We start from the raw sequence: 25,337 nt of genomic DNA, 5'->3' as shown, positions 1-25,337 counted from the left end.
TTATTAATATTGATAATATTTGTTCTACGGAGAACAGTGGTCGACACGTATACGTGTAATCGGCCAAAATAAAGAGATCCGAGGACAAATTTGAGCTCGAATCTAACGCACGGTTATTGGTTTCATAACGAGGAGGCAGGCGTCAGCGTTGCATACTACTCTCCCTGGTTTTACTGTTGCGGGGATCGGTAAGAGAGAGGCGGCGATGAAGCTGGAGAGGGCGCTCTCGTCGCGCCGGTCTCCGCCGCACCCTGCTGACGATGAGGGCGACGGAGGCCCCTTCGACGACGAATCTAAAACCAAGAAGCACGCCTCCCTCGCCGGCCGGATCGTCAGTCTCATCCGCCTCTCGCGGTCTTCCTCCGGCCACTGCCCCGCCGCCCACGTCATCATCGTCATCGTCCTCCTCGTCCTCGCCACCGCCGCCGGACTACTGTTCTCCCGCGGCCGCCCCGTTGTCTGCGTCTCTCCTTATGACTCCGCCGCCCGCAACGCCCTCATCGGCGCTGACCTGGCCGGTCTCGCCTCCGATTTCGGATCCCTCGGTGTGCCCTGGTGTAAGCCCTTGATCACATTCAACTCCATTGCTTCGGTCCGTGGGAGAGGGGTTTGAGGGTTCCGTTCTTGATTATCTTTCCTTTTATGTACCGCACAAGATCTTTTCTTTTTTGGAACTTTGGGTTTTTGTCACCGAAATTAAAAAAAAGTTTGGATATTTGAATGCTTACACTCAGATTCCTGCGATTTTATGATTGATAGATTGGAATTGTGAAACATCTTCATTTGTTTGGGGGGAAAAATTGGTTCTTGGTGGGTTTATCTTGTTAATCTCGATCAAATTAGTGTCCCATCACATCTTAAAAGCATGTGGATGTTTTGGCTGGAATTTTACCGACTTTGTTCGTTTCACATCTTCCCTAGTGAGTTTGGAATTGACATCAAAATGGGATTTTTATGGGTCAACTTCCTGGTTGCTCTTTTTGGCCTAGATAGCTCTTATATGAATGCGTAGAAAACCCACTTGACTTGCTTTATGTTTTGTTTGGCAAAAGGCAGATCGAAACGTGACACAACTGTAGAGTGGACACCGAAGGATCTGCTTAAGGGCTTGGAAGAGTTTGTTCCGATCTATGAGACCCGTCCGATCAAGAACAACATGTTCGGCATGGGATTTGACCACAGCTTCGGATTGTGGTTCATGGTGCGATGGCTTAAGCCAGATTTGATGATAGAAAGTGGTGCTTTCAAGGGGCATTCTACATGGGTCCTGCGGCAGGCTATGCCGGGCACACATATCATATCACTTTCACCCCGCCACCCGGAGAAGTACCTTAAGAAAGGGCCAGCTTATGTTGATGAGAATTGCACTTACTATGCTGGAAAGGATTTTGTTGACTTTGGAAGTGTTGACTGGGGCAGTGTGATGAGGAAACATGGGATTTCAGATCTCAGTCGGGTGCTTGTATTTTTTGATGATCACCAGAATCAGCTTAAGAGGTAATATTTAGTTCACAGTAATGGACTTTCCCATTCAGTTCACAGTAATATTAAACTTTACATTTTATTTTTGAGTTTTATGCATATTTTCTAATCCTGCTAGTTCCGTCTTATTGACCTTCAGAAGAGCTTGAGGATCTTATTTGATTGTCTTCTTTTACGTTTGTTCCTCCTGCTACTTCACTAGAGTCTAACACAAGTTTGGACTTCTTTCTTATATTCTGTACAGAGTGAAACAGGCTTTACAAGCTGGATTTCAAAATCTCATTTTTGAGGATAATTATGACACTGGAACTGGAGACCACTATTCCTTGAGGCAGATATGTGATCAATACTACATAAGAGGTTCGTGTCTTGTGTTTGAATTTTTTGTACTTGTTCATACTTTCATGTGAACTAATGCTGAAATGATAGATGAAATTGTTCTTATGATGTCTTATCTGAAGTGTGCTACAGAAGCTTTTGGTTACATGTATATTTACAAATAGTGTATTCAGGGTTCTGATAAGTTTTATTGCCTATTTCTTGGTACTAATATATGAAGCTAATGTCCAGTAATTATAAGAATAAGAACATATTTTAGGGGAATGTTTCATGTGTTGGGCATTTCCTATAAGCTAAATGAAAGTGCAACTGTTCATCATGCCACTTAATTTAATTATTCATGGTTTGAAAGTTGTCTCCAACATAACATCAACCCTCCAATTTCCTTTGATTGTACATTTTATCCACAACATCTTTTTAAATTTGCAAGTTCCTTGAGATCCTCTTCCATTGAAGGTCTGATTACTAGGAGGTCCCTCTTGCCCATCCTTGATAATGTATATCATGTTTTTTCTCCACGTAGTTTGCTAATAAGGAAGTTGCTTTATACAAACCATATATCCATCGTATTTGTCTTATTTTATTTCACAGCAAAAGGCTCTTGCACAGCTTATTTACCTAGTAGTTCCATTTCTGTACTTCTTTGCACATAGAAAACCTTGCAAATTACAAATTTATGCTAAATATATAGCTAGCTAATTCTTCCATGATGTCATGGAAGCGTTGATGTTTCAAACAAGCTTGAATTGATGCACATCAAAGCAATCTACTCATTCGGTGGCATGGAACAATCGGTCATTGGACTTCCTATTGAGACTCTAGGATCTTTATTTCTAGGAAATATTATAATATTACCCCTTTGTGATGTGAGAGACTAGGGTTCGAGACATGGAAACAATGTCTCTGTACATAGAGGAAAGGTTGCACATATTAACCCTTCATGACCTGTATTGGCGGGAGCCTTGTACACTGTCTGTCCCTTCTTTATGTTATACCTTGATTTAGTTTCATATTAAAGTGAAAAGATTCTTATGTCTAAATGGATCTACTACCATATATATTGGCTTTGAAGTATCATCTGGTTCAATAGTTAGTTTTTTGATGAGTTGTAGGCAAGGAAATGCAATAACCGGACCCCAAAAAAGATTGATCTATTAACTTGATAAACTTGCTAAGCTTCGACCATGTCTTAAAATGCATAACTCTAAGCTAGTGATGGTACTCACATAGAACCTGTTCAGCGAATTTTCACCAATGACGTTATTAAGTATATTGATATGTATTTGCATATATGAATACATACATGTATTGCATGCATGTCTGTGTATATGTTGTGTCTTCTTCCTTTCTATATTTCGTATTAACAGCTATGTTGAATTAAGCTTTTTGCATGGTAGTGGCTTGTGCTAAATCTCAATTTCAAACCAAGTTTTTGTATATTGATTCATTTTAGTAGTCTTTTGCTTCTTTTTCACTTTATCCGATTTGTGGAATTTTTCTTCGAAGGAGACATGTTCTTTCGATGCGTAATAGTAAAAGATCTGCATCTTTTCTATTACTCTGTGCTATTTTAACTCAATCCTTTACGATGAAAGGGGTTATGCTTATCATTGTATTCCTCCACTGTATGTTTTTGCTTTGTTAAAATTACTTGGACAAATTTTTACTGCTAACAAGAATAATCATTGTTTGTTGTAGGTGGTGGACATAGCTGTTTTAGAGATAGCGATGAAGCAAGGATAAGGATGAAAAGAAAAATGTTTTGGGAGAAAGCTGTTGACATAGATGAGCTATGTGGTAAAGGAGGAGCATGGTGGGGTGTTCGAGGATTTATGCGTGACAATTTTAACCATAGCAATAATGCAATGTCATATAAAGAACATTTCCAGAACAGCAGAATTCTCGAGTCTGTATTGGACGTATACTGGGAACTCCCACCAGTTGCTGGTCCATCTCTGACTCATCAAACCAGATACGATCCTGCCCGCACACTGCAACCAATTGTGGAAGATGGTAGATTTGGTTTATTTCAAAGGCTTGGCCTAACACGGCTTGAAGCCTCATTGTTCAACGGATACACACAAATGGTATATGTTCAAGTATCAGTCTCCACCTCTTAAGCATGTCATAGGACTTAGTAAGCTGTATTTTTCTGGTTTCCATGTTTGAAGTACATGGAATTTTTGGCCATTTTGATCTAGTAGTTCTCTTAGTTTCAGTTTATGCATCTATAGTGCAGAACCTGTACATTCTTCAGTATTTCATTTTCAGGGTTTACATCCGATAATAGTGACTCAAGTATTTTGCCTTGTAGGGTTTACCTTTTTTTGTCCCCACTTCAACTACTCATTATCTATGATAAAAGATTGAGCATTCTGAGACACATGAAACACATTTGGATCATTTCATGCCCAGAAAATTATTTTACCAAGCACTGTGTGATTTGTCTTACTTCTTGCTGTTGGCAATGCTAGTCATGGCCAGAAACTTTTGTCCCTTCTTTTAAACTGTTATATTAATGTCACTGTATACTCTGTTACTGCTTTGTCTGCCATGACATTCGGAGAAGCTTTGAAGCATGCCGGTCCGGACCAGCTGATCCAATCAGTAAAACGAGATCCTTGAGCGGTCCGATTCACTGATTAGATCTTTGGAGCCTCAGAAAGACTGAACTTTCTTACTCTTTTGCTTATTATTTTTTTCAATATCGTATTTGTTTCTTTCTGATCCCTTACAATGTTGAGACAGATTAGTGGTTAATACACTGTTATTGTAATGATGAAAGAGTCTTGTATGCCATTTAATATAATGAACATAAATTATTTTTTTTGAAAAAATAATAATTATATTTTTCTTCTATTGCTTAATTATTTTTTCCCATGTTGATGTCATCTTGTTTTCAAGATATTTTTTTCTTCCTCTCTTGTTCCCATGATGATCTCATCATCATCCACTTTTATCATCAGTCTCTCTTGTTTCACATTTATATCTTTTTGGTCAATGAATTTTTTAGATTTATCCTGACACTTTACATACAATTTATTCCTATAAAATTTTCTTGCTTATTTATAAAAAATATTTTATAATATTTATTAACATATTTTAAATATAATATAATATAATATAATATAATATAATATAATATAATATAATATAATATATTATTATATTATTATTTTTTTAAAAAATTATCCAACATATTTACTGCTTTAATCGATGTCTTAATTTTTAGGATCGAGTCGACACTAATAGGAGAGGGGTGAATTAGTACAGCGGTAAAAATTACGTCGTTCAAAAATCTTTCGTCTCGATTAAACCGATTTCAGAAAGATATTAATTTGAAAGCGTAAGCAAGCCTAGTGAAAACAATAAAAACGTAAAGTAATTTGTAAAGGTAAATTGCTCAAAAGGAAATGTAAATCGATTTTATAGTGGTTTGGTCGTCGAGACCTACATCTAGATTCCTCTTTACTCGAGGCCACTGGCTTTTAATATCGATCTTCTTTCAATGGGCGAAGACCAACTACCCTTTTACAACTTGATTGTCCTTTTGACAAGTTCAGGAGAGAACCTTTACAACCCTCCTTCACTTCTCTATTAAACAAGCCTAACACTTAGAGTTTGAGAGGAGTTCACACAATATTACAACAGTATTTTCTTTTCTTTTTGCTCTCAATTCCTTGTGTAAGTTAACCAGGAATGACAGGGGTATTTATAGGCTTCAAGTGGATTCAAACTTGGAGTCTAAAAGTATCTCTTCCTGAGTTTTCCGGGTCCTAGCGGTATCACTGCTTGCAGCACTAACACTCGGCGATATCACCGCCCAGTCCGACGGTACCACCGCTTGACACCCTGCCATTGGGCGGTACCATAGCCTGACAGTCTCTCGGAGATTGTGTCTGAGCGGTATCACCACCTGACATAGTCTCGGAGACTGTGCCACGACGGTACCATTTGTTGGGTCACTATTTAGGACTTTCATTTGGCCCAACACAACCCAAACTTGGGACCAATTGACCCCTTCCAACTCAATTATATGTTAACTACGAATTTTAAGATACACTAAGCTAAATAAGTCCGACAAGTCTAAGTTTCTTCCGGCGATCTTTCGGCAAACTTCCGACGATCTCCCGATAATGTTTTAGCGGACTCTCGACAAGCTCACGGACTTCATGACGATCTTCTTAGCGAGTTCCGACGAGCTTCTTTGGCAAGCTCCTAGACTTCTCGATCAATTCCGGCAAAACTTCCGATGAACATTCGGACTTCCGACGAACTCTCAAACTCCAAACAAAATCTCGTTTTTGACTCCGAGGCTTCATTTTGCATTATACATTGATCTTTATCATAGTTAATCCTGCACACTTAAAACCTACCTCGATTTAGACAATTATTACAAAGCTTGAATCAAGTGTTGTTCGGCATGTCATTGGTTCATCGATGTTTTGTCCGATTCTTCGGCGCATCGTCCTCTCTTGTGGCCTATTACCCAATCGGTCAGTTGATCTCCACAACTCTGATTCTCTTGGCGCAATTTTCGCTCTTTTTGACCCGATGCCCAAATCTATGGTCCGAAGTTTTCTGTCGATATATTGACTGATCCTTCGGCGCGATATCTAATATTCTTACATGTTTTTCTTCGGCCTAACATGATTCTTCTTGCTTTAATTGTCTCTCTTTGATTTAAAATATGATATTCAACATTAATGACCCAAGGAAGATAACTATCTCATAACTATACCTTTGAAGTAATATATCATATCAGAAGTTAACTATTATGTCTCAACAGACTAATATATATGAATTGAAACAGAGAAGAATAAGAGCATGGTAAAATTACAATCAATGTGCACTCAAAACCACCATAAGAAATAATATGTGATAGACAGAAAGAATGTTTCATGTTCTACAAATCCCTCACTGATTTGACCTTCGAAATTCACCCTCTCTCTAGTAGGACTACTATCAAAGTGTTTTTACAGTGTTTTTTGTGTGTGTGTGTGTGAGAGAGAGAGAGAGAATGAAAAAGGTAATGTGGAGGAAAAAAAATGTATTTTTTTGTTGGAGTCAAAGTTGGATTGAAATATCAGTAATTCAGCATTACAAATGCATGACTATAATGTGATAACTAAAATTAAATGACTTTCTTGCATGACCATAATAAAAAATAAACACACCAATAAAATCATAAACCCTTAACTATTTAAGGAGTGAACTACATGCGTATTTTATCACCATTGAGAGTCCTATTATAATCATTTAGATATTTCTTTACCTCTCCTCCTCGTACCATTAATTTCAACAATGTAACATAATTTAAATATGAATGATAATATTAACTTTTATGAATATTAGATGTGCAATGGTCATTGTACAAGCCACATTGCTACATGATATTTAGTGCAATTACTAAATATAAGAAAATAAAATTAAAGTTGCATTCTTTCCAAAAATGTAATAATATATATAAATAAAAAATTTATTTACACCAATATCACTGCCGTCGATATGTCCGAGTGGTTAAGGAGACAGACTCGAAATCTGTTGGGCTCTGCCTGCGCAGGTTCGAATCCTGCTGTCGACGCCGTTGCTTTTCTTCTTTTTCTGATATTAATTAATTATTTAATATGTTCATTTTTTATTTGTAAATGAACTTTGCCACAGCTGTCGATATGTCCGAGTGGTTAAGGAGACAGACTCGAAATCTGTTGGGCTTTGCCTGCGCAGGTTCGAATCCTGCTGTCGACGAGTTTATTTTTATTCTTTTTTCTGATATTAATTATTTATTTTTCAATCTTTTCATTTTGTTATTTTAAAAGTATTTTTAATTTCTTATCTATTAGGATTACTTATATTATATAATTTTTCATTATTGATTTTAAATTACTTTTCATCTAATTAGTGCGAAGAAATGGTAAATGAAAAAATAAAAGATAAATAGACCTAAAATTTTCAAGTTATAACTAGTCATTATACCAAGGTATGAACTCTTACTCTAACTCTATGGATTGACTTAAATTTATTTTTACTTTTAATTTATGTAAATTAAGATGTCTCATGAGATTTCTACTCTTGACCCTTTTCTTTTAAGGTGAATAGTTATTGTAGATGAGGAGAGTAACAACGAGATGTGAGGGTCACTCATCATCATCGACGCAGTTGTCAAGTAGTAAAAAGGTCACTCGATATCTGTGTTGACATCGATATAATTGCTAAGTGACTTTTCGTTATTTTGTATTTGTGTCAACGTCAATGTATTTGTTGGACAGTGAAAGAACCGCTCACTGCATTGGTATCGACGTATTGATAAAAGGATCACTCGTTATGTTGATAATGACTTAATTATAGAAAGCGAAAGGATCGATGTCGACATAAATACAAAACGACGTCGTTTGGCAATTGCAGTGCGATGGAGATATAAAGTGGGGCGATGCATAACGACGTTGCTCGGCACTCATCCATAGTAGCCACCTGCCGGCCTCTTACAGTGCCGTCGTCTCCCACAAAGCTTAGCTCCTTGGTGCCGGTAGCTTCTCCAAGGACTACGTCGCCCGCAACGCCCGCACTGGCGAGCTGGTCGCCATCAAGGCCCTCGACAAGGAGAAGATCCTCCGGGACGGACTCTTCGCCCACATCAAGCGCGAGATCGCCATCCTCCGCCGCGTCCGCCACCCCTACATCGTTCAGCTCCACGAGGTCATGGCCACCCGGATAAGGATCTACTTCGTCATGGAGTACCTGCGCAGCGGTGAGCTCTTCTCTCGCGTCGCCAAAGGCCGCATGCTCGAGGACGCCGCCCGCCGATACTTCCAACAGCTCGTCTCCGCCGTCGCCTTCTGCCACGCCCCCGGCGTCTTCCACCGCGACCTCAAGCCCGAGAACCTCCTCGTGGACGACAACGGCGACCTTAAGGTCTCCGACTTCGGCCTCTCCGCCGTGTCCGACCAGATGCGCGACGACGGGCTCTTCTTTACCCTCTGCGGCACCCCGGCCTACGTCGCGCCCGAGGTGCTCTCCCGCCGGGGCTACGACGGCGCCAAGGTCGACATTTGGTTCTGCGGCATCATCCTCTTCGTGCTGATGGCGGGATACCTCCCCTTCTAAGACCACAACATCATGGCCATGTACAGAAAGATCCACAAGGGCGAATTCAGGTGCCTCCGGTGGTTCTCGACCGACCTATTCCGCCTCCTCGACCGTCTGCTCGACACGAATCCCCAAACACGGATCACCATTCCGGAGCTCATGGAACACCCCTGGTTCAAGAAAGGCTTTCGCCGTGTCCGATTCTACATCGAAGACGACCGATTGCATAGTCTCGATGACGCCAGCAGTAGCCAACAAGAGCCAGTTGAGGCGGACGACTCAGGGTCAGAATCCGATACCTCGGTTGTCTCCTGCCCCGAAACGTCGTCTCATGATCGGCAGCGGCGGCAAGGGCTGCCACGGCCGCCGAGTCTTAATGCGTTTCGACATCATTTCTACACCCCCCCCCCCCCAAGGGTTTGACCTCTCTGGCCTGTTTGAGGAGACGGGAGAAGACAGGTTCCTCTCCAAGGAGCCAGTTTCGAAGATCATTTCCAAATCGGAGGAGATCGCCAACTTGATGAGGTTTACGGTGAGGAGAAATGGCTGCCGGGCGGGCTTAGCAGGTACGAGAGAGGGGGAACATGGGCCATTGACAATTGCAGTAGAGGTGTTCGAGCTTATTTCATCGATCGTAGTCATAGAGGTCACTAAGAAAGCAGGGGATGGAGAGGTGTATATGGAATTCTGCAACAAGGAGCTGAAGCCCAGGTTGCTCCACCTCGTATTTGAGTCACCCCCTGTCGGCAAAACTTCTTCCAGCAACAATTGGTAAGATTGGAAAGCAAATTCCTCTTTTTATCCCATGATTTATCCTATCATTTACTGTCATTTAGATGATTTCTTCCTTGTTGTCAAGTGTTAATAAGTGTTGATGAGCAATTTCTATATCAAATTACATACAACAAAATTACAAATCTTTACCTCCAGTTGATTTTTTCTTTTGCTAGTGAATCTCCCCAAATCAACTTCTAAATGAAAGTTCTCTAAAGTTTGTAGATTTTTGATAGATTTAAGAATGCATGAGTTAACCAAGTGACCATTTGCATTATCTATTTGTAGATTTCTGGCTGTTGAGGTATCCTTCCTTTTGGATTAGAATACATTTCCATTGATTTCAACTTGAATATTTTGTTGATTGAATGTTGTCGGGTGGTGTCTTTTCATTATGTTAGGCAGTCGTTTGTCCCTGTAAATCACCATTAGGAATAATATGTCTCCAAAAGTTCCGCATGAATTTTTCTATGAAATCTATCGTGTCAAATAGTACTCGCATTCCTCGACGATGAACTTTGGCACCATGGTGAATTGCTGATTTATGATCTAGCTTCGAGCATTAGAATTGTGAACATAAACCTTTCTGTTTGCGGAGAAATTACTGTGTATATTGCACCTCTACAGACCCTGCATTGGTAGAAGTTCTACGACCGCCCGAAAGCCCTTTTATTAAACACATCATATACTGGATCTTTAGATTGCTTGAAAAAGAGACTATATTTATGGATGTCAGGATTTTGAATAATTTTTCTCATAACTTCTATTAGTTATCAGTGCTCTAGTTTTTGCCTTTAGACTATCTCGTAATCTCTTAGTAGGTGCACAGATTGTTTGACATCCTTGACATTCTAGTTATTTGTTAGATGCATAACTTTACCACACAGCATTCCTACAGGATTTTGAATTGCTGCTTTACGATTTAGCGTCAAGCATTAGCATCGTGAATATAACCTCTGTTTGCAGGGAAAATACGGTGTATATTGCACCTCTACAAACCCTGCATTGGTCGAAGTTCTATGACTGGCCAAATGCCCTTTTAGTAAACACATCATATATTGGATCTTTAAATTTCTCGAAAAAGAGGTTATATTTATTGATGTCAGGATTTTGGATATTTTTTCGTAACTTGAATTATAGTTATTCGTGCTCTACTTTTTGCTTTCAGACTATCTCATGATCTCTTAGTAGATGCACAAATTGTTTGACATCCTTAGACATTCCAAGTATTTATTAGATTCATGTCTTTATCATACCAGCATTCCTATCATCGTTTTAGACTTCATGCCTTTCACTGATCTTGATAGAATGACAGTGGGCAACAAATATCTCATTGGAGTTTTTTGACCTGAACAAAGATATTAAAAGTTAATTTGAAATGCTAATTGTTGTGCTTCAAGAGCATTTCCTCAATTACTTCTTTGTTCTATCTCAGTGAATGATCTTCCATCATGTTTTCAGGTTTATCTGTTCATACCGTGCATGCATCCCAGAAGCTGTGTCGGCATTCGACCAGTGAGACATTTAGAGATGAAGAGGGCTTTTCTCAGTGTTCTGCCAGTCATTCTCCCTGGTGGATAATACCGCTATTTGCGACTCTATTAAGCCAAAAGCCGATGATGTGCCACAATTACTCTCTCTAGTCTCTCTCTCCATCAAGAAGAGGTGTCAAGCTTTTGAGAGTTGTTCATTTCATGCTGTGATTTCTTCAGCGATCAAAATCATTGCAATCATATTAATTGTGTATTGACAAGACCTAGTAAGGCTTCATCATACTCTCTTCGGATCGACCCAGATTGTGTTGCTCCGTCTTTGTGGTCTTATTCTGAGTAGTTAGCTTTTGTGCATATGTGCACAGCCTTACAGCATGGAATTAGGAGTGACTTATGCTTGTATAGAATATGAACATTTTTATAAATAATACTTCTTATTTATTTATTTATTTTAACTAAGTCTTTATATACATCTTAAACTTTGGCCTGGAAACATCAATTGATATATTTTTCAAAGATGTCAACTAGCTTAGTTAGTAAAGATCTCGATAGTTTATCGTAAGGTTCTGAGTTTGAAATTTACATTCATCATATAATCTTTTATAAATAAATATATAAATAAATAATATCCTAATATCTAAATTTTGGATTTGGGAATAAAAGGATGAGATTTCAAACATGGAATACATAATGGAGTATGACTCATTTTCTTAAACAAAAATGATAAAATTTCATATTAATGTTAGATTTTGTAAGTTTGTTTGAGGCGGAAGATCATAATTGATTTGATTGTCCTTTCTCATGGATCTTGAAGAGGTCGTCTAAAGATCATAGTTGAGCTTGAACGATCCGAGATGGTTGCTAAGATGAGTGCAACAAGCTAGTAGACCCGTAAAACAAACAAGGAGACATTGGAAATTTACTGAGTGGGATCCTTCCAAGATTTCTAATCTTATTATTTTTGAATTGATTACGATATGTTAGTTGAACACCAATCTTATAGGTATAGGTCATTTCTCACTCCTGTTCTTGGATCTTTCGAGAATTATCTAGAAGATAGGTTAAAAAAGAAAAACAATCCATCGACCTCTCTCTATCTCAACCCCAGAAAAAGGCTAATAAAGTCCACTCCTCGCCTTCCGTCCACTGGCTCGAGTTCCCTAACTCTTCCTTCTAAACAAACGGTGCATGGAAAGGAACTTTCCCAACTCTTCTATATCTGATTTGATCCAGAAGGCACGAATTTGGAAGGAAGATCAACGTGGCACGTGGATTCTTTTGATAAACTCGTGCCTTCCAGATCAAACCAGATCATGTTGATTCCCAAGTAACGATACCAAGGCGATAACAGCTGTAATGATCGTCGTCGACTTGAGTCTCGGCTCACAGCTGTTGCTTCCCTTCCCAGCCATCTGTTTTCGCCATGTCAACTCTCACGTTGACGCATGGCATCCGCACCCCCGCCACCAATACTTTCCTTACCCTTTTGTCCTGTTACTCTCGTTCGTACCTGGCTTGTGACATTATCCAGTGCCGTGGGCCCCTACGGGACCCGCTTTTGAGGCCACATCGACTCCAGCAGCAATTCGGGAAAACGGGTAGTTCGGAGGAAGTGTGTTTATAGCCAGCAACAGTTTGTCTACTCGTTCGTCCTCACTCAGTAGAGCACCTGAATCATGACTTGAGACAGAGGCATGGCCCACATGGGATTCCACGACTCACGAGGCAGGTGTGGTTTTGGCTAGATAGATAAAATGTAGGGCAAGAAGGATCGTTTTTGTTTGTGGAGCTTTTGGGGCCGCTATAAGTAGGGCCTTGCTCGATCCCTCACGACTCGCCGACCATGGACTCGGACGAGTTCATCTTCGTGGCGGTGTGGCCGCGCGAGCTCAGCCGCCTGCGGCGCGATCTCCGCTGCGCCCGCGGGGACGCGGACCGCGCCCTCGTCGACCGGGCCATCGCGCTGTACGAGTGCTTCTTCCACGCCCGGGCCACCGCCGCACGGTCCGACCCGGTCCGCGCATACGCCGCGCCATGGGCCACCGCGCTGGAGCGTGCCGCCCACTGGGTCGCTGGGTGGCGCCCCAACGCACTCATCCACCTCCTCTACTCCGAGTCGAGCCTCCGGTTCGAGTCGCAGCTGCCGGACCTCCTCCTGGGCGTGCACTCGGGCGACCTGGGCGACCTTAGCTCGGCGCAGCTGGGCCGGATCGACGAGCTCCAGCGGCGGACAATACGGGGGGAACTGGAGATCAGTGCGGAGATGGCGGCGGTGCAGGAGGGTCTGGCGGAGCCGTTCCCGCGCTCGGACGCGGAGTTGGAGGGGAAGGTGGGCGAGCTGAGGCGGGTGATGGAGAGGGCGGACGAGCTGCGGCTGCGGACGCTGCGGGAGGTGGTGGACATACTGGAGCCGGTGCAGGCGGTGGACCTCTTGGTGGCGGCGGCAGACCTTGAGATCGGGTTGCGGGAGTTCGGCCTCTCGCAGGATGGCAGCCGAGTCGGGCCACAGGGTCGAGCGAGTTGAGATAATAGTAGTAATAAGAAGAAGAAAATAGACCATCTCTTTGGTCACCCTTAGTTTTACCGAGCTAATGACATGGTGGGACCGACGCTTAATGGTGTTTTTCTTTGGAAAAAATCGTGTGTAACTGTTCCGAATATTTGTCCCTCTAAATTATATATAAAATATTCCTCAAAATAAAATAAAAAAACACTGATATCCACTAACTATTGTTTATATACATACACATTAAAATTGGTGATGATAAATATACTATCTGAACCCGATAAATTTTTTAAAAAATAAAAACAATGGCCAAAATGCCTTTCTACGTTTTTTTCTTTTTAAAAGATATTATATCTACAAATTTGAATTGATCAAACAAAGCTTGAACAACAGAATCATCCACTTATTTAGTGGAAAAAGGACTTTGTTGTAGGTTGTATCACCCCTACAACAAGATGAGTGAGACAAAAGATACAGTATATCTCTATGTAGTTCTTTTTTCTATACAGTTGTCATTGGAGGAGAAAATAAAAAGACATTCCAATGGAGTGAAAGATATTTTAAGGTTTTGAATTTTCACATAGATTTTTAGTGGTTTATGCTTTCGAACACATGATGGGACACATGAGTAATAAAATTCATAAGAATACATATGCTATTCCTAAACCTTACAATGTTATATATGTATATGTAATCACTTATACAGCATGGCAACATAAATTTTACATTTAGATAATCCCAAGATGAATTTAAAGCCCTGAAAAAGGGGAATATTAAATAATTGCATCGAATTCTTCAATCTCTCTCTCTCAAAAAAAAAAAAAACTCAATAAGAGAGAAAGAAGTTGGATTGAGAAGAACAAAGCTTCGAGAATTAAAATTAAAGAAATTTTTTTTAATTAACTATTAGTGGAGTAAACCTTTACCACTTTTAAAGTATCAAACTGAGGCAAGTGTTTTCTATTTCAAACACCATATCAAGTAGCCAAGCAAGCAATGGGCAACAGAACATGCCTTCCTACTTTTCCTTGGAACATGTCTAGTAGTATGGCATGATCCTCTCATGCAAAGGAATGGTCTTTGGTAGCTTCTTCTGTTTAACCTTCCTACTTTTCCCTATAACATACCTAATTTTGTGGCAAATATGGCCATCAGACAATGTACCCCATTCTTGGAGCGTTGAAATGGTAATCTTTTGTTCCAATACTGGCCGGTATGTCGCGAACAAAGTCGAAACATATTCTTTTCTTATCCAAGACCTTCTTACCAAGAGCAAAATCATTGCTAATTAAACTAGTTAATACTGAGAATAATTTGGAAAGTTTGTTGAGTGCATGCATGGATAAAGTGTCAGCTTCAAAAGAAGAAAAATAAAAATAAAAATGTTTTGTAAAGAAAAAAAAGGAAACATCTTCATAATGAATTTACTTGTAGATTTGTTATATTTATCATCATTAAACAAGAATCCAATATTTTCCTATAAAACAATCAGGCACTCATTAGAGAATCAGATAAACCTACTTTTTCGCAAAAAATATCATGGAAATAGAAATGTTTAGCAAAAAATTATAGAAGTAAAAGCTTCTTGAAATTTTATAAATTGCAGAAGAATTTGAAGTTTTTGCAAATACCTATAAACAACATACACCAATTCTCAAGCTTTGGATTTCTATAAATGAAGAGCAAACAAAAATTGATACCAACACAACCTGAACAAATGGAGGTACTTCAAAATATCATACAGACCAACAAGGTTACAAGGCTTTTAACTATGAACTTTACGGTTTTGGAATCCCATATGCACATCCAAAAATCTGAAGTAGCTTAGTTTTATGTTATTTTCTTAGGATTTCGGCCATAGCAATTAGTCTTATAGTTATCCATAGGATTTCAAATTAAACACACAAAAAGAGCTAAAAATGCCTTGGCAGCAGATTTCACATGCACATGCTGACCACAACTACACATATGAAATATCCATATCATGCACTCACGATGTTCTCTACTTTTTACCTCGAAGCTTCACCCCGAGCACCCTTTCAAGTTTGGTAACTATCTGTTGATTCGGAATGGCCTTTCCTGACTCATATTCTTGAATCACCTGGGGCTTCTCATTAATCAGCTGTGAGACATTATGGGTCACTTAGCACTGATATGGACATAACAATTCAAACAAAGAGCCAAACGTAAGAGAGATTACCTGTGCAAGTTGGGCCTGTGTAAACTTCTTGTCCAGACGAGCTTGCATGATATTCTTCTTCAGTTCAGTTGACACTCGCTCATCTTGATAGAGATGCAGAGATGAGGATCATGTCATAACAAGAAAAGAAGCATATAGAACCATCGTGATAATGAATGTGCATAATTAACTGAATAATATCATTAACTTGAGCAGATAAATTGCAATTAAGTAGAGATATTCTGTCAAACCTAATTCGCTAGGACTACTTTCAATGAGGCAGCTGGGAAAAAGCACATAATGGAGAACTGAACAGAAAATAAGAACTATCTATCTGTTGATAGTCAGTGATAAAATGACATAATTTGAACATTGGTTGTCCAATAAGAACATCCATTCCAATGACAATAACAAGCCTTAACGTGTAAATGGACCTCTTGCCAACATTTATCGCTGGTAACAGCAATATCACCAGTCAAACTAAGAGGGACCAAATCATATCCTATGGCCTCTAACATAGCTTTCTGAGGCCCTCCTCTATCTGTCCTTGCATCTCAAATCATAACTCAATTTACCTCATCTAATGAGCGCTTCTATATGTTTCTTTTGAACACTTGAAACATTGTTTCAGTCGATCATGGAGAGACAAGAATTTTGATTAGCATGCAGGGTTCCATTTTTTATAAACAATTACATAGTTGAAATTTTGCACTAATATTTAATACATCACTGTTGGGGGTGAGAGTATATTTGGCATAAATATGAAATGAGAACAGATATATGCTCAACCCCAAACAACCCTCTAGTGAGTCAAGATTTATCGACTTGGATCACACCCATACAACTGGTGAGTCAAATCCGACAGTGCCAAAATGGACTAAACCATGTTTTACATTATCTTCAGGAAAAAATGGGGGTCTTCGAGTGATAGCATCAAGGAAACATATGGCCGAACCAAACTCAACCCAAAGGTCTCATGAAACAACAAATCATTGTGAACAGATGGTCCACATCGGGACTGATTTAACCTAACCATTTCAGGTCAAGATACCTAGAGAAGTTGATGAGGGTGTGGGTGAAATTTCCTCAACCGCCTCTTTTGTGTGAATTGAGGGTTTTTCCCGCAGAGTCATATGTGGCGCAGCCACAGTTGACGACAATCTAAATCAAGTTTAGAGATGTGAATTTTATCTTCTTAATAGATTCTTTATATTCTGGCACCAATTAGTAACATAATAATGACACGAGAAGTATTGAACTATAAACAAATTAAACATAAACGCAGAAAGAATATCGAAGAAATCATCATCAGAAAACAAAAACATCGACCACTCACGGGAAAGATTCTCGGTTTCCTCGTCCAGCTTCCTTGTGTTCAAAGAAGTGCTGCTAGAGGCAGCTTTGTTCGTGCCAGCATTGGCTGCAAAAGACACACAAACAACCCCATGAATGAACGAACTCCGATCAATAAGGTCAAAAAAATATTCCCAGACGACAATAACATCAGAATCCAAGGGAGAAAATCCCACGTCCTACACTTTCTGGTGGTCTCGATATCGGCGCCGCTGCGGCGGGCGGCGTTGACGGCCTTCTCGTCCTTCTTGGCGGCGGCGGTGGGCGCCTTCTTGCGGAGCACGACGGGCTCCCAGTCCTGCGAGATCGGACCGTTCCCGGCCATCGAGATCGCCTCCCCTGTAGCTATTCGCGGATAAGGTTGTTTCCAATCGATGCTTCACCCTCGACCCGGGCTAAAATGCGGAGAGGGAAAAAGAGAGCGACGGAAGGAGACACCAACCGAAGGTAGCATTTATGATCGCGGGAGACATGGATCCATTATATCCGGATCTCGTACAAGAGGTTCCAAAGTAAAGGCACCATCTGCATAAAATGTCCCTTTCAAATCAGATATTTTTATATTTATTCTGAATATATATAAGCAAAATATTTCTATAAGACTTAAAATTTTGGGAATTTAATCTATATAAATTGAATTACCTCAGATTAGATTAATGTTAATGACTGTTAACATTGCGCCATTCCCTGCGTTCTGAATGCGGTCATATTTGGGTCCCACAGTGGGGGCTGAATTTTATCGCCACGTAGGAATCCCGTTGGACGACGCTTTCAGCAGCGAATTGCGGTCCACTTTTTCGCGGAGTTCGAAAGCACAAAGGGAAAATGCCCATTTTACCCTTTACACCTCCACCACGACCGGATTAGTTTGGTCTGATCCTGTAGGGATAATATAGGAACTGCGTTCCGGAGACCCTTTCCTTTTCGTTATCCGACTCGGCGCCACCGCTCACGTTGTGACGGAGGAAAACATTACTGTTATCCACAAATTTTACGCGCCTTCGAACTCGTTCTCTCTCTCTCTCTCTCCCTCCCCCGGCGGTCTGATCCCTGCGACCCTGAAACCAACGGCGGCGATGCTCCGTTCCGGTGGGTCCCCCCAACGTCGGCGCACGCGTCGATCCCCGGCGCACATTCACGTGACCCTCACGTGCCCCGGCCCCCCTTATCAGCCGGCGCCTGTCGCCGCTCTTTTCCACCTACCCCACACCCGGCCCGTCCCTTTCTCTCGGTCCGTCCGTCCGTCCGTCCGTCCGACCCTGACCCTAACCCTAACCCTAACGACGGCGATTAAATAAGACGCAGACGGAGTGAGGGAGAGAGAGAGAGAGAGAGAGGGATAGGAGAAGGGAATTTGGAATTGGATCGGGAGATGGAGGGGAGAGAGGTGGCGCCGTCGAGGCCGCCGAATCCGGCGATGCCGTACCGCGAGGACTGCTGGAGCGAGGGGGAGACGTCGGCCCTGGTGGACGCCTGGGGCGACCGCTACATCGAGCTGAACCGCGGGAACCTCCGGCAGAAGGACTGGCAGGAGGTAGCCGATTCCGTCAACTCCCGCCGGGGTGCCGGCCGCCGCCCGCCCCGCACCGACGTCCAGTGCAAGAACCGGATCGACACCCTCAAGAAGAAGTACAAGGTCGAGAAGGCTCGGATCACCTCCGGCGGTGCGGAGAGCCAGTGGCCCTTCTTCTCCCGCCTCGATGCCCTCATCGGATCCGCCTCGGCCCCTGCCGTAAAGAAAGCCCCCGCCTCGCCGCCTCTCGCCTTGCCGCTCCCTTTCCACCGCAGGGGCACGCCCTTGCCTGCCGCCGCCGCTGTGCGCTCGGCGGAACCGAGGGAGAAACGGCAGGTCGCCAGCGAGTTCCCTGTGGACAACCCGTTCTTTAGACGCGCGGCCGCAGCTGCCGCAGCGGCCGCAGAGGACGACGAGGATGATGAGGAGGAGGAGGTGGAGGGCTCCGATTCGCTCTCAAGGTCATCTTCAAAGCTCGGAAGAGGGCTGAAGAGAGGGAGGGAAGGAGAGGGCAACGGGATTCGGGAACTGGCTAAGGCGATCACGAGGTTTGCAGAGATTTACGAGAGGGTGGAGGAGTCAAAGCAGAAGCAGATGATGGAGCTGGAAAAGCAGCGGATGGAGTTTGCTAAGGCGCTGGAGTTCCAGAAAATGCAGATCTTCGTGGATTCACAACTGCAGCTTGCGAAGATCAAGCGTGTCAAGCGGTCAGACACTGGTGAGAGATCTGAATTCCTTCTCTTTAATCCTGTTGTTCTCTATATGTTGGTAAAAGTTCAGTTTCTTTTCTTTTTGGTTGCATATGTTTTGCTAATACTTGTGGCTTTGTTTATGAGAGGTTCTAATCATTTTGTTTCGGCATGTGAACCAATCAGTCATATGACAACAACTCCCAAGATGTGTTGTTTTTCTTTAGTTTTTTGTCAGGGAATTTAGAAGATAACTGTAGATTATGGACTTAAATACAATATCCATAAGGTTTGCATGTTTTCAGTAGTTTAAGCTACTTATCAAGTTTAAAAAGTAATGATTCTCAATTTGAACAATATCATAAGCAAAGAACATATACTAATGTCTCATTTGGTATGGGGAATACATAGCGATTTATTATGAAGCTCTGTATTTTTGGCCACGTAAGAATTTCAATAGCTTATCCTATTCAACTTTTCAAATCCTTTCCTCATTTATTTTCCGTAGTGTATTTAGCATGGAAATTTTGTAGGAATTTGGGCCAAACACCCTTAAAATTCCAGGTTTTAAGTCCTAATCTTTAAATCGTTCCCTCCAAATTCTAGGACTCAAATTCCACAATTTACAAGTTCTCACCCATTCACCCATGTTTCACATCTGCTTGTTCAGACACAAAAGTTGATTATTTTTTTGGAATTTGGATGCACTCTAACATAAGATTTGGATCACTGGAATTATTTGCTTTGAGATCTGAAATGATGTAGATCGTTTTTGACACTTTGATGGTCAAAATTTAATGTATTTAACTCCTATTTAAGCCCGTACAACCAAGGTAGAGAATATGCTTTCTCAGCTTCCTCTTTCAACTGAAGCCTCTTCTAGACTTGTTGCATTGCGGATAGTGGATATTTGGTTATATCACTGATGAAATCTGTTTCTGAATGGTTGACCCTTCCAATTGTCTCTAACTGTAATGTGACTAAAACTTGATCTTGATTTGTCTGTTGTTTTACCATCAGCTAAATTGCTTGTCCATTTGATCAAACCGTTTAATAGTTTCATCATCAAGGATCCGGTTGCCAAGTTTCAATTAATTAATGCTAATATTTTCATATTCATGAAATGATTTGGCTTCATTCTTCAAATGATATCTGGCTGGATTATAGTCAAAGATCAGAATTATTGTATCTTTGTCATTGAATGCAGATAGTGGATTAACAAAATGGTTGATTATGGGGTTTAGGAACATTCTGGGATTTCATCGTACAATATTTTCACACATGTACATATTTGTGTCTTCTTGTGGTCATGTACCTCACGTGTTGTAGTTGGCCTGGTTCATATAAAAACTGAATATTCTACTCAAGGGAACTTTTGTCTTTTCCTGTGTCTGTGTGTGATCCTCTTTTCTTCCTTTTCTGATATGTACATGTTTGTACTTTAAATTTAGTTCTATTTATCACACATGTCCTTTATTCTGCATCGGAAATTCTGTTCCCATTGTCAGCATATTTGTTTTGTTTACTTGACCATCTGCCATACTGACCCCCTAATCACACTTTTTGACTGAAGCACCATATTTGCTTATTTACATTCAAACTTTAACAACAGTATTCTTGTTGGTATCTGCTCTTAAGTCTTATGTACTGAATCTCCTCAATCACCTGTCAGAAATTCTTGAGAATATAAATTATTGAATTTTTTCTTGTACATTATGTTTGTAATGTACACATTCGTACTACAGTTGACTTTTGTCTACGTAGCACTTGAGGATATAACTTGTGTCAGGTTCATTAGTGTGTTTTAATGTCTAAACAAATCATGTACTGGAACTTGAATGTTATATGGTGATTTTCCTTTTATCCTTTAAAATATTAATTATTTGTTTGCATGATATAATAGCCTTTCATGATGCTCTTCGGAAACAACAGTCATGCTGAGTAATAACTAATCAAATTTTGTAGTTTCATAAAGCTTTATAATCGCAAAGCTGCAGAATGACAAATAGGTCCATGTTGAAGCGATTTGTATGAAATGGTTGTACCTTCCATCTCCCTGATGCACCTATTATAATAATTTCCTAAATCAGCAGAAGTGGTAAGAATTCACCTTAAGTAATATATTGATATGGATCAAAACAATAAGTAAATAGATTGACGCAGCCTGTGCTGCATTGGCCTAGCTGATGGGTCATACAATTCATGGTCGGAATCTCTTATCAACTTTCATTATATAGCATTTGAGTAGGTTATTCTCTATTAGATGTAACAACAGAAATTGCAGTTTCTCACGTTGTCTTTATTGGTGATTAGTTGCTTCTGAACATGAAGCTGTTTAATGTAATTTATAACTAATTATGATGTTTAAGAAGACATCCAAACAATTCCATTCTATATTTTTCAGTGGTTAGGTTGCATCGGTCATTGTTCAGTATTACCTCCAATTGGATGTGTGCTTACAATTTTCTCTTTTTTCAGACAGTTATATGTAGCATGCTCTGGTTCAACTTCATATCGATGATGCAATTGGAGGGCCATTTAACAGCGAAGTATATGCTATGTAAGCTGACATCTTAGTAGTTTGTTAATTAGTATTTTTTTATTATTGATCAGGAATTAAAAGATGATGAACTGTGTGTGCTCTGCAGCAGTCACTGCTGTCTATAAAGGTAACTTCTTAGCTTGTCTATGCAGTCACTACTGCGATACTTTAGCACAAGTTTGCATCAAATGCATTTTAATTCGAAGGAAAGTTTTGCCTTGTCTTTTATTACTTGGTTTTGCCTGTTCATAGTATCGTTTTCTCATCTGTGTTATATTTTGAACTACTATGAATTATGTTAATGTGTCACCACATATATAGTTTGTAGGCCTCTGTGGGGCTTCCTTTTGGCTCAATGACTGAAGCTTGAGCCGCTATCAAGCCAGATCTTGTCATCCCAATTACTTTTTTTTCTTAATTTTTAACAATAGCGTTAATTCAAATTGAACTAATGCAGGTTGCGTCATGTTTCCTGATAAGAGTTTAAGACGTGAAAATTAATATAAACTAAATGCCTTTTTTGAATTAGATTTGCGTCTCTAGTAGTATCATACGTTGTGTATTTTGTCAATCTAATATAATGGGATAACAAATCCATTTGCTTGATAAATCCAAAGTACACAATTTAATGTTTGTATTGTCTTAGTCGTCAGGCCTTGGGTTTGTATCGTCTGCATCCTATTAGTTCATGTTGTATTAGTCGTCCGTCAGGGCTTGAAATCACTCGATACATTGATGTGTATTGATTTTTATTGAGAAAGAAATGGTATAGAGATTGTGTCATCTAATATGGGGTGATATTGATCTTGTGCCGAGCACATCGTGTCATTTACCCCAGTGGTGATCTTATATTGTGATGTGTTGTTTCATAGGTAGTTCTTTCTCATGATGCAATGCAATGACGATTGTGATATGTGTCATAAGGAGCTCTTTCTCGAATATAATTTATCATGATGCAATGCAATGAGATAAATGATCGTCGACGTCCACTAGTTTGGATTGTTTAAGCATTCATATATCTTTCTAGAGATAGTCATAGCTTGACTTGTACAGGATCAGGACCACTCTCGCCTAAGTACGTTTAAATTATGGAGTTTCGATGCAATCCGATATGTTGAGATGATCGCATGACCACACCCGTATTGCATTCGTTGTTGGGTGCCTAAGTTCATCTCACGGACCAATCTGGATGGAGAGGTATTGGATCGCGCCAGGTTGCTGGGTCCACTAGTTTGGATTGTTTAAGCATTCATCGTAATTTGCTCGATTTTTCTTATTTATTTCTATTATAGGTTGAGTTTACTCCATCAGAAATACATCAACTTTAAAGTTCTAATGGGATTGGGATCTAAGATTGTACACATGAGATTCGATTTAATGTCCATATCTTTTGGTTTTATTCATGTATAACATATAGAGAGTTTGTAATAGGTTTGACAATCATATTTTGGTTAGTTTTTGTTATTATTTTAGACTTGTAAATATAGGTTGTATGTAGTTATCGTGTAAAGAAACAATTACCTAGAAATAAATCATTCAGATAATCATTTTAAGGGTTTTTTAGCTTCGTAGAGTAGTGCAAAGTGTTAACTAGCATAACACTCAGGAGCTATGTAAGTAGCACTTGTAGCGACTTTTGGCCATGACAAACAATCTTGGACCCTTTGTCGCACCATTATTCAGAGGTTGTGAAATCTATATTTATGATGTATATTATCTATCAAGTATTTGCTGAAATGATTGCTTGTGGAATCCTGAGTTAAATGCTTTCTTTAGCTCGTCTTCTCTTTTGTACGTCCTTAAGGGACCATAAGAGATTTCGGAAAAGTTGACCCTTTGCAAATGGACATCCAAGGGTGTCGCACGATTTAGGCAAAATTAACTAAGTCTATGATAGATAGTATAAAAGCAGGACAAATACACTTAGAAACACTTGATATACAAACGTGAGAGACCTAATTGAGCTGCATTCAGGCTACCTAACACGTGCAATCATTTAAGAGAAACAAGTTTTGAGATGTAAGGAAATGAATCATTTAGAAGAGCGAGTATTTGAGACTAGCATTCAGAGGAATGGTTAACCCTTTGCACGAGATGCACCATAAGAACAAGCAAAGTGAGAAGAACGCATAGCTCACAACGGTTGTGATAACTGAGTTCGAGCTATAGCTCAATATTATCAACCAAACTTGATGGTGCTCAAGACAACCAAGACGCTTGACAAATAATGAGACTATATAAGGATGGATGGGTTGCTCAGTGGCCGAAAGAGTTGTGCAAAGCTCACAGAGGTGAGGGAAATTGCTAACTCAAAGAATTTGGTACTTATATAAGGGCTTGTATAGGGATGATAAGCTATATGTAACCGTCCTAAGATAATTAAAACTCGACATCATAGAGTATTAAAACTTTTCTCTTTAGCATGAGAAGAATACACTCATAGAATATTAAAGTGTGTAGTAAATTTAGCATCTTACTAAACCTTGAGGGGTGCAATGAGAGTTATATTGGTAAAGAGTCACAATCTAGCAAGTGCATTCACAGTAACAGAATATGACATAGTTTGTTCAACAAGACAGAGCAGTCCAAGGGGATAATGGTCTTTGAAATTTTTAGAGGGAAGGATTTTAAGAGAAAAGTTATCCCAACGGGATAAATATTTAGGAGGGATAAATCATGGTTCTTTAGAGAAAGAATCATATGTAACGAATCGCACATATTAAAGAGTATCTGAAGACAATAGGTCCATAAAGCTCAATGGACTGAGCGAGTGACGAGAAATCATTACGTGATCTCACATGAGGTAATACGTTAGTAGATACATTACGAGATAAAGTGAGAGAGTAACCCAAGACAACATCAAATGAAGGCACACTTAGAGATAATATAAATATCAAAAGTCAAATGAAGGCCACCATCAGCTAGATGCAAATTGAGGAGCAGAACAACTTGGGTGGAACTTGGTGAAGTACCCAAGTCGCATGAAGTTAGTTGACATAGAAGATGGAACAGAGCGAAAGCACAAAACTTTCCCTGGACAAAAGTAAAATACAAACTCCTGTAGAGGTAAGGGCAAGATCATATCATTTCACAAGTATCTCATTCTGAAGGAGTAGACTCAACCTATATGGTATCAAAGTCAAACGGAGCTTCGGGGCATATGCACCTTATCTTACTGAAGCATTTGGGAGAGGAACTAAAGCAACTCAACTTTGTAGAGACGAAGTTAAGTATAAGGCTCTGGCATAAGACAAGAGGATGTGAAGGTGGGTATTCTTGAAGAATATGTCATAGTGTTATCATTCGAGTTGCTTCGAAGGAAAGAGTATGTAACGGAGATTGTTCTAGGGGCAAGGGCCTAGAATCTAGATAATGACACAC

At 40.2% G+C, this 25,337-nt stretch overlaps 4 protein-coding genes, 2 non-coding genes and 1 pseudogene across 7 annotated transcripts; 6 read left to right on the top strand and 1 right to left on the bottom strand.

Moving 5' to 3' along the window:
- The first annotated feature begins 121 nt into the window (after positions 1-121).
- On the top strand, positions 122-4,048 carry LOC135628764 (uncharacterized). The gene is made up of 4 exons (XM_065135661.1): positions 122-557; positions 1,053-1,497; positions 1,727-1,842; positions 3,520-4,048. The coding sequence occupies exons 1-4, from the start codon at positions 206-208 to the stop codon at positions 3,939-3,941; spliced, it is 1,335 nt and encodes a 444-aa protein (XP_064991733.1). The 5' UTR covers positions 122-205; the 3' UTR covers positions 3,942-4,048.
- A 3,275-nt stretch (positions 4,049-7,323) lies between these two features.
- TRNAS-CGA (transfer RNA serine (anticodon CGA)) lies at positions 7,324-7,405 on the top strand. The gene has a single exon. It is a non-coding gene; the product is annotated as a tRNA-Ser (tRNA).
- An 82-nt stretch (positions 7,406-7,487) lies between these two features.
- Positions 7,488-7,569, top strand: TRNAS-CGA (transfer RNA serine (anticodon CGA)). The gene has a single exon. It is a non-coding gene; the product is annotated as a tRNA-Ser (tRNA).
- Positions 7,570-8,251: 682 nt separating this feature from the next.
- Positions 8,252-11,565, top strand: LOC108951159 (CBL-interacting serine/threonine-protein kinase 12-like; annotated as a pseudogene).
- A 1,452-nt stretch (positions 11,566-13,017) lies between these two features.
- Positions 13,018-13,835, top strand: LOC103988469 (protein DOG1-like 2). The gene has a single exon (XM_009406997.3). The coding sequence runs from the start codon at positions 13,018-13,020 to the stop codon at positions 13,696-13,698; it is 681 nt and encodes a 226-aa protein (XP_009405272.2). The 3' UTR covers positions 13,699-13,835.
- Positions 13,836-15,495: 1,660 nt separating this feature from the next.
- Positions 15,496-17,664, bottom strand: LOC135629547 (multiprotein-bridging factor 1b-like). The gene is made up of 4 exons (XM_065137068.1): positions 17,396-17,664; positions 17,196-17,279; positions 15,881-15,963; positions 15,496-15,802 (listed from the first exon to the last, which is right to left on the bottom strand). Exons 1-4 carry the CDS (start codon positions 17,535-17,537, stop codon positions 15,683-15,685), a joined length of 429 nt encoding a protein of 142 aa, XP_064993140.1. The 5' UTR covers positions 17,538-17,664; the 3' UTR covers positions 15,496-15,682.
- A 525-nt stretch (positions 17,665-18,189) lies between these two features.
- LOC135629546 (trihelix transcription factor ENAP1-like) lies at positions 18,190-22,184 on the top strand. 2 transcript variants are annotated; one of them, XM_065137066.1, is made up of 2 exons: positions 18,190-19,443; positions 21,897-22,184. In XM_065137066.1, exons 1-2 carry the CDS (start codon positions 18,585-18,587, stop codon positions 21,989-21,991), a joined length of 954 nt encoding a protein of 317 aa, XP_064993138.1. In that variant the 5' UTR covers positions 18,190-18,584; the 3' UTR covers positions 21,992-22,184. The 2 variants fall into 2 exon arrangements, with proteins under 2 accessions (XP_064993138.1, XP_064993139.1); XM_065137067.1 differs by having other exon boundaries at positions 18,195-19,443; positions 21,893-22,184.
- The last annotated feature ends 3,153 nt before the right edge of the window (positions 22,185-25,337 follow it).

Source organism: Musa acuminata, chromosome BXJ3-1, assembly GCF_036884655.1.
Source record: "Musa acuminata AAA Group cultivar baxijiao chromosome BXJ3-1, Cavendish_Baxijiao_AAA, whole genome shotgun sequence".
NCBI lineage: Eukaryota > Viridiplantae > Streptophyta > Magnoliopsida > Zingiberales > Musaceae > Musa > Musa acuminata.
Note: the sequence above shows the minus strand (reverse complement) of the source record. Positions and strands in the feature narration are given on the sequence as shown.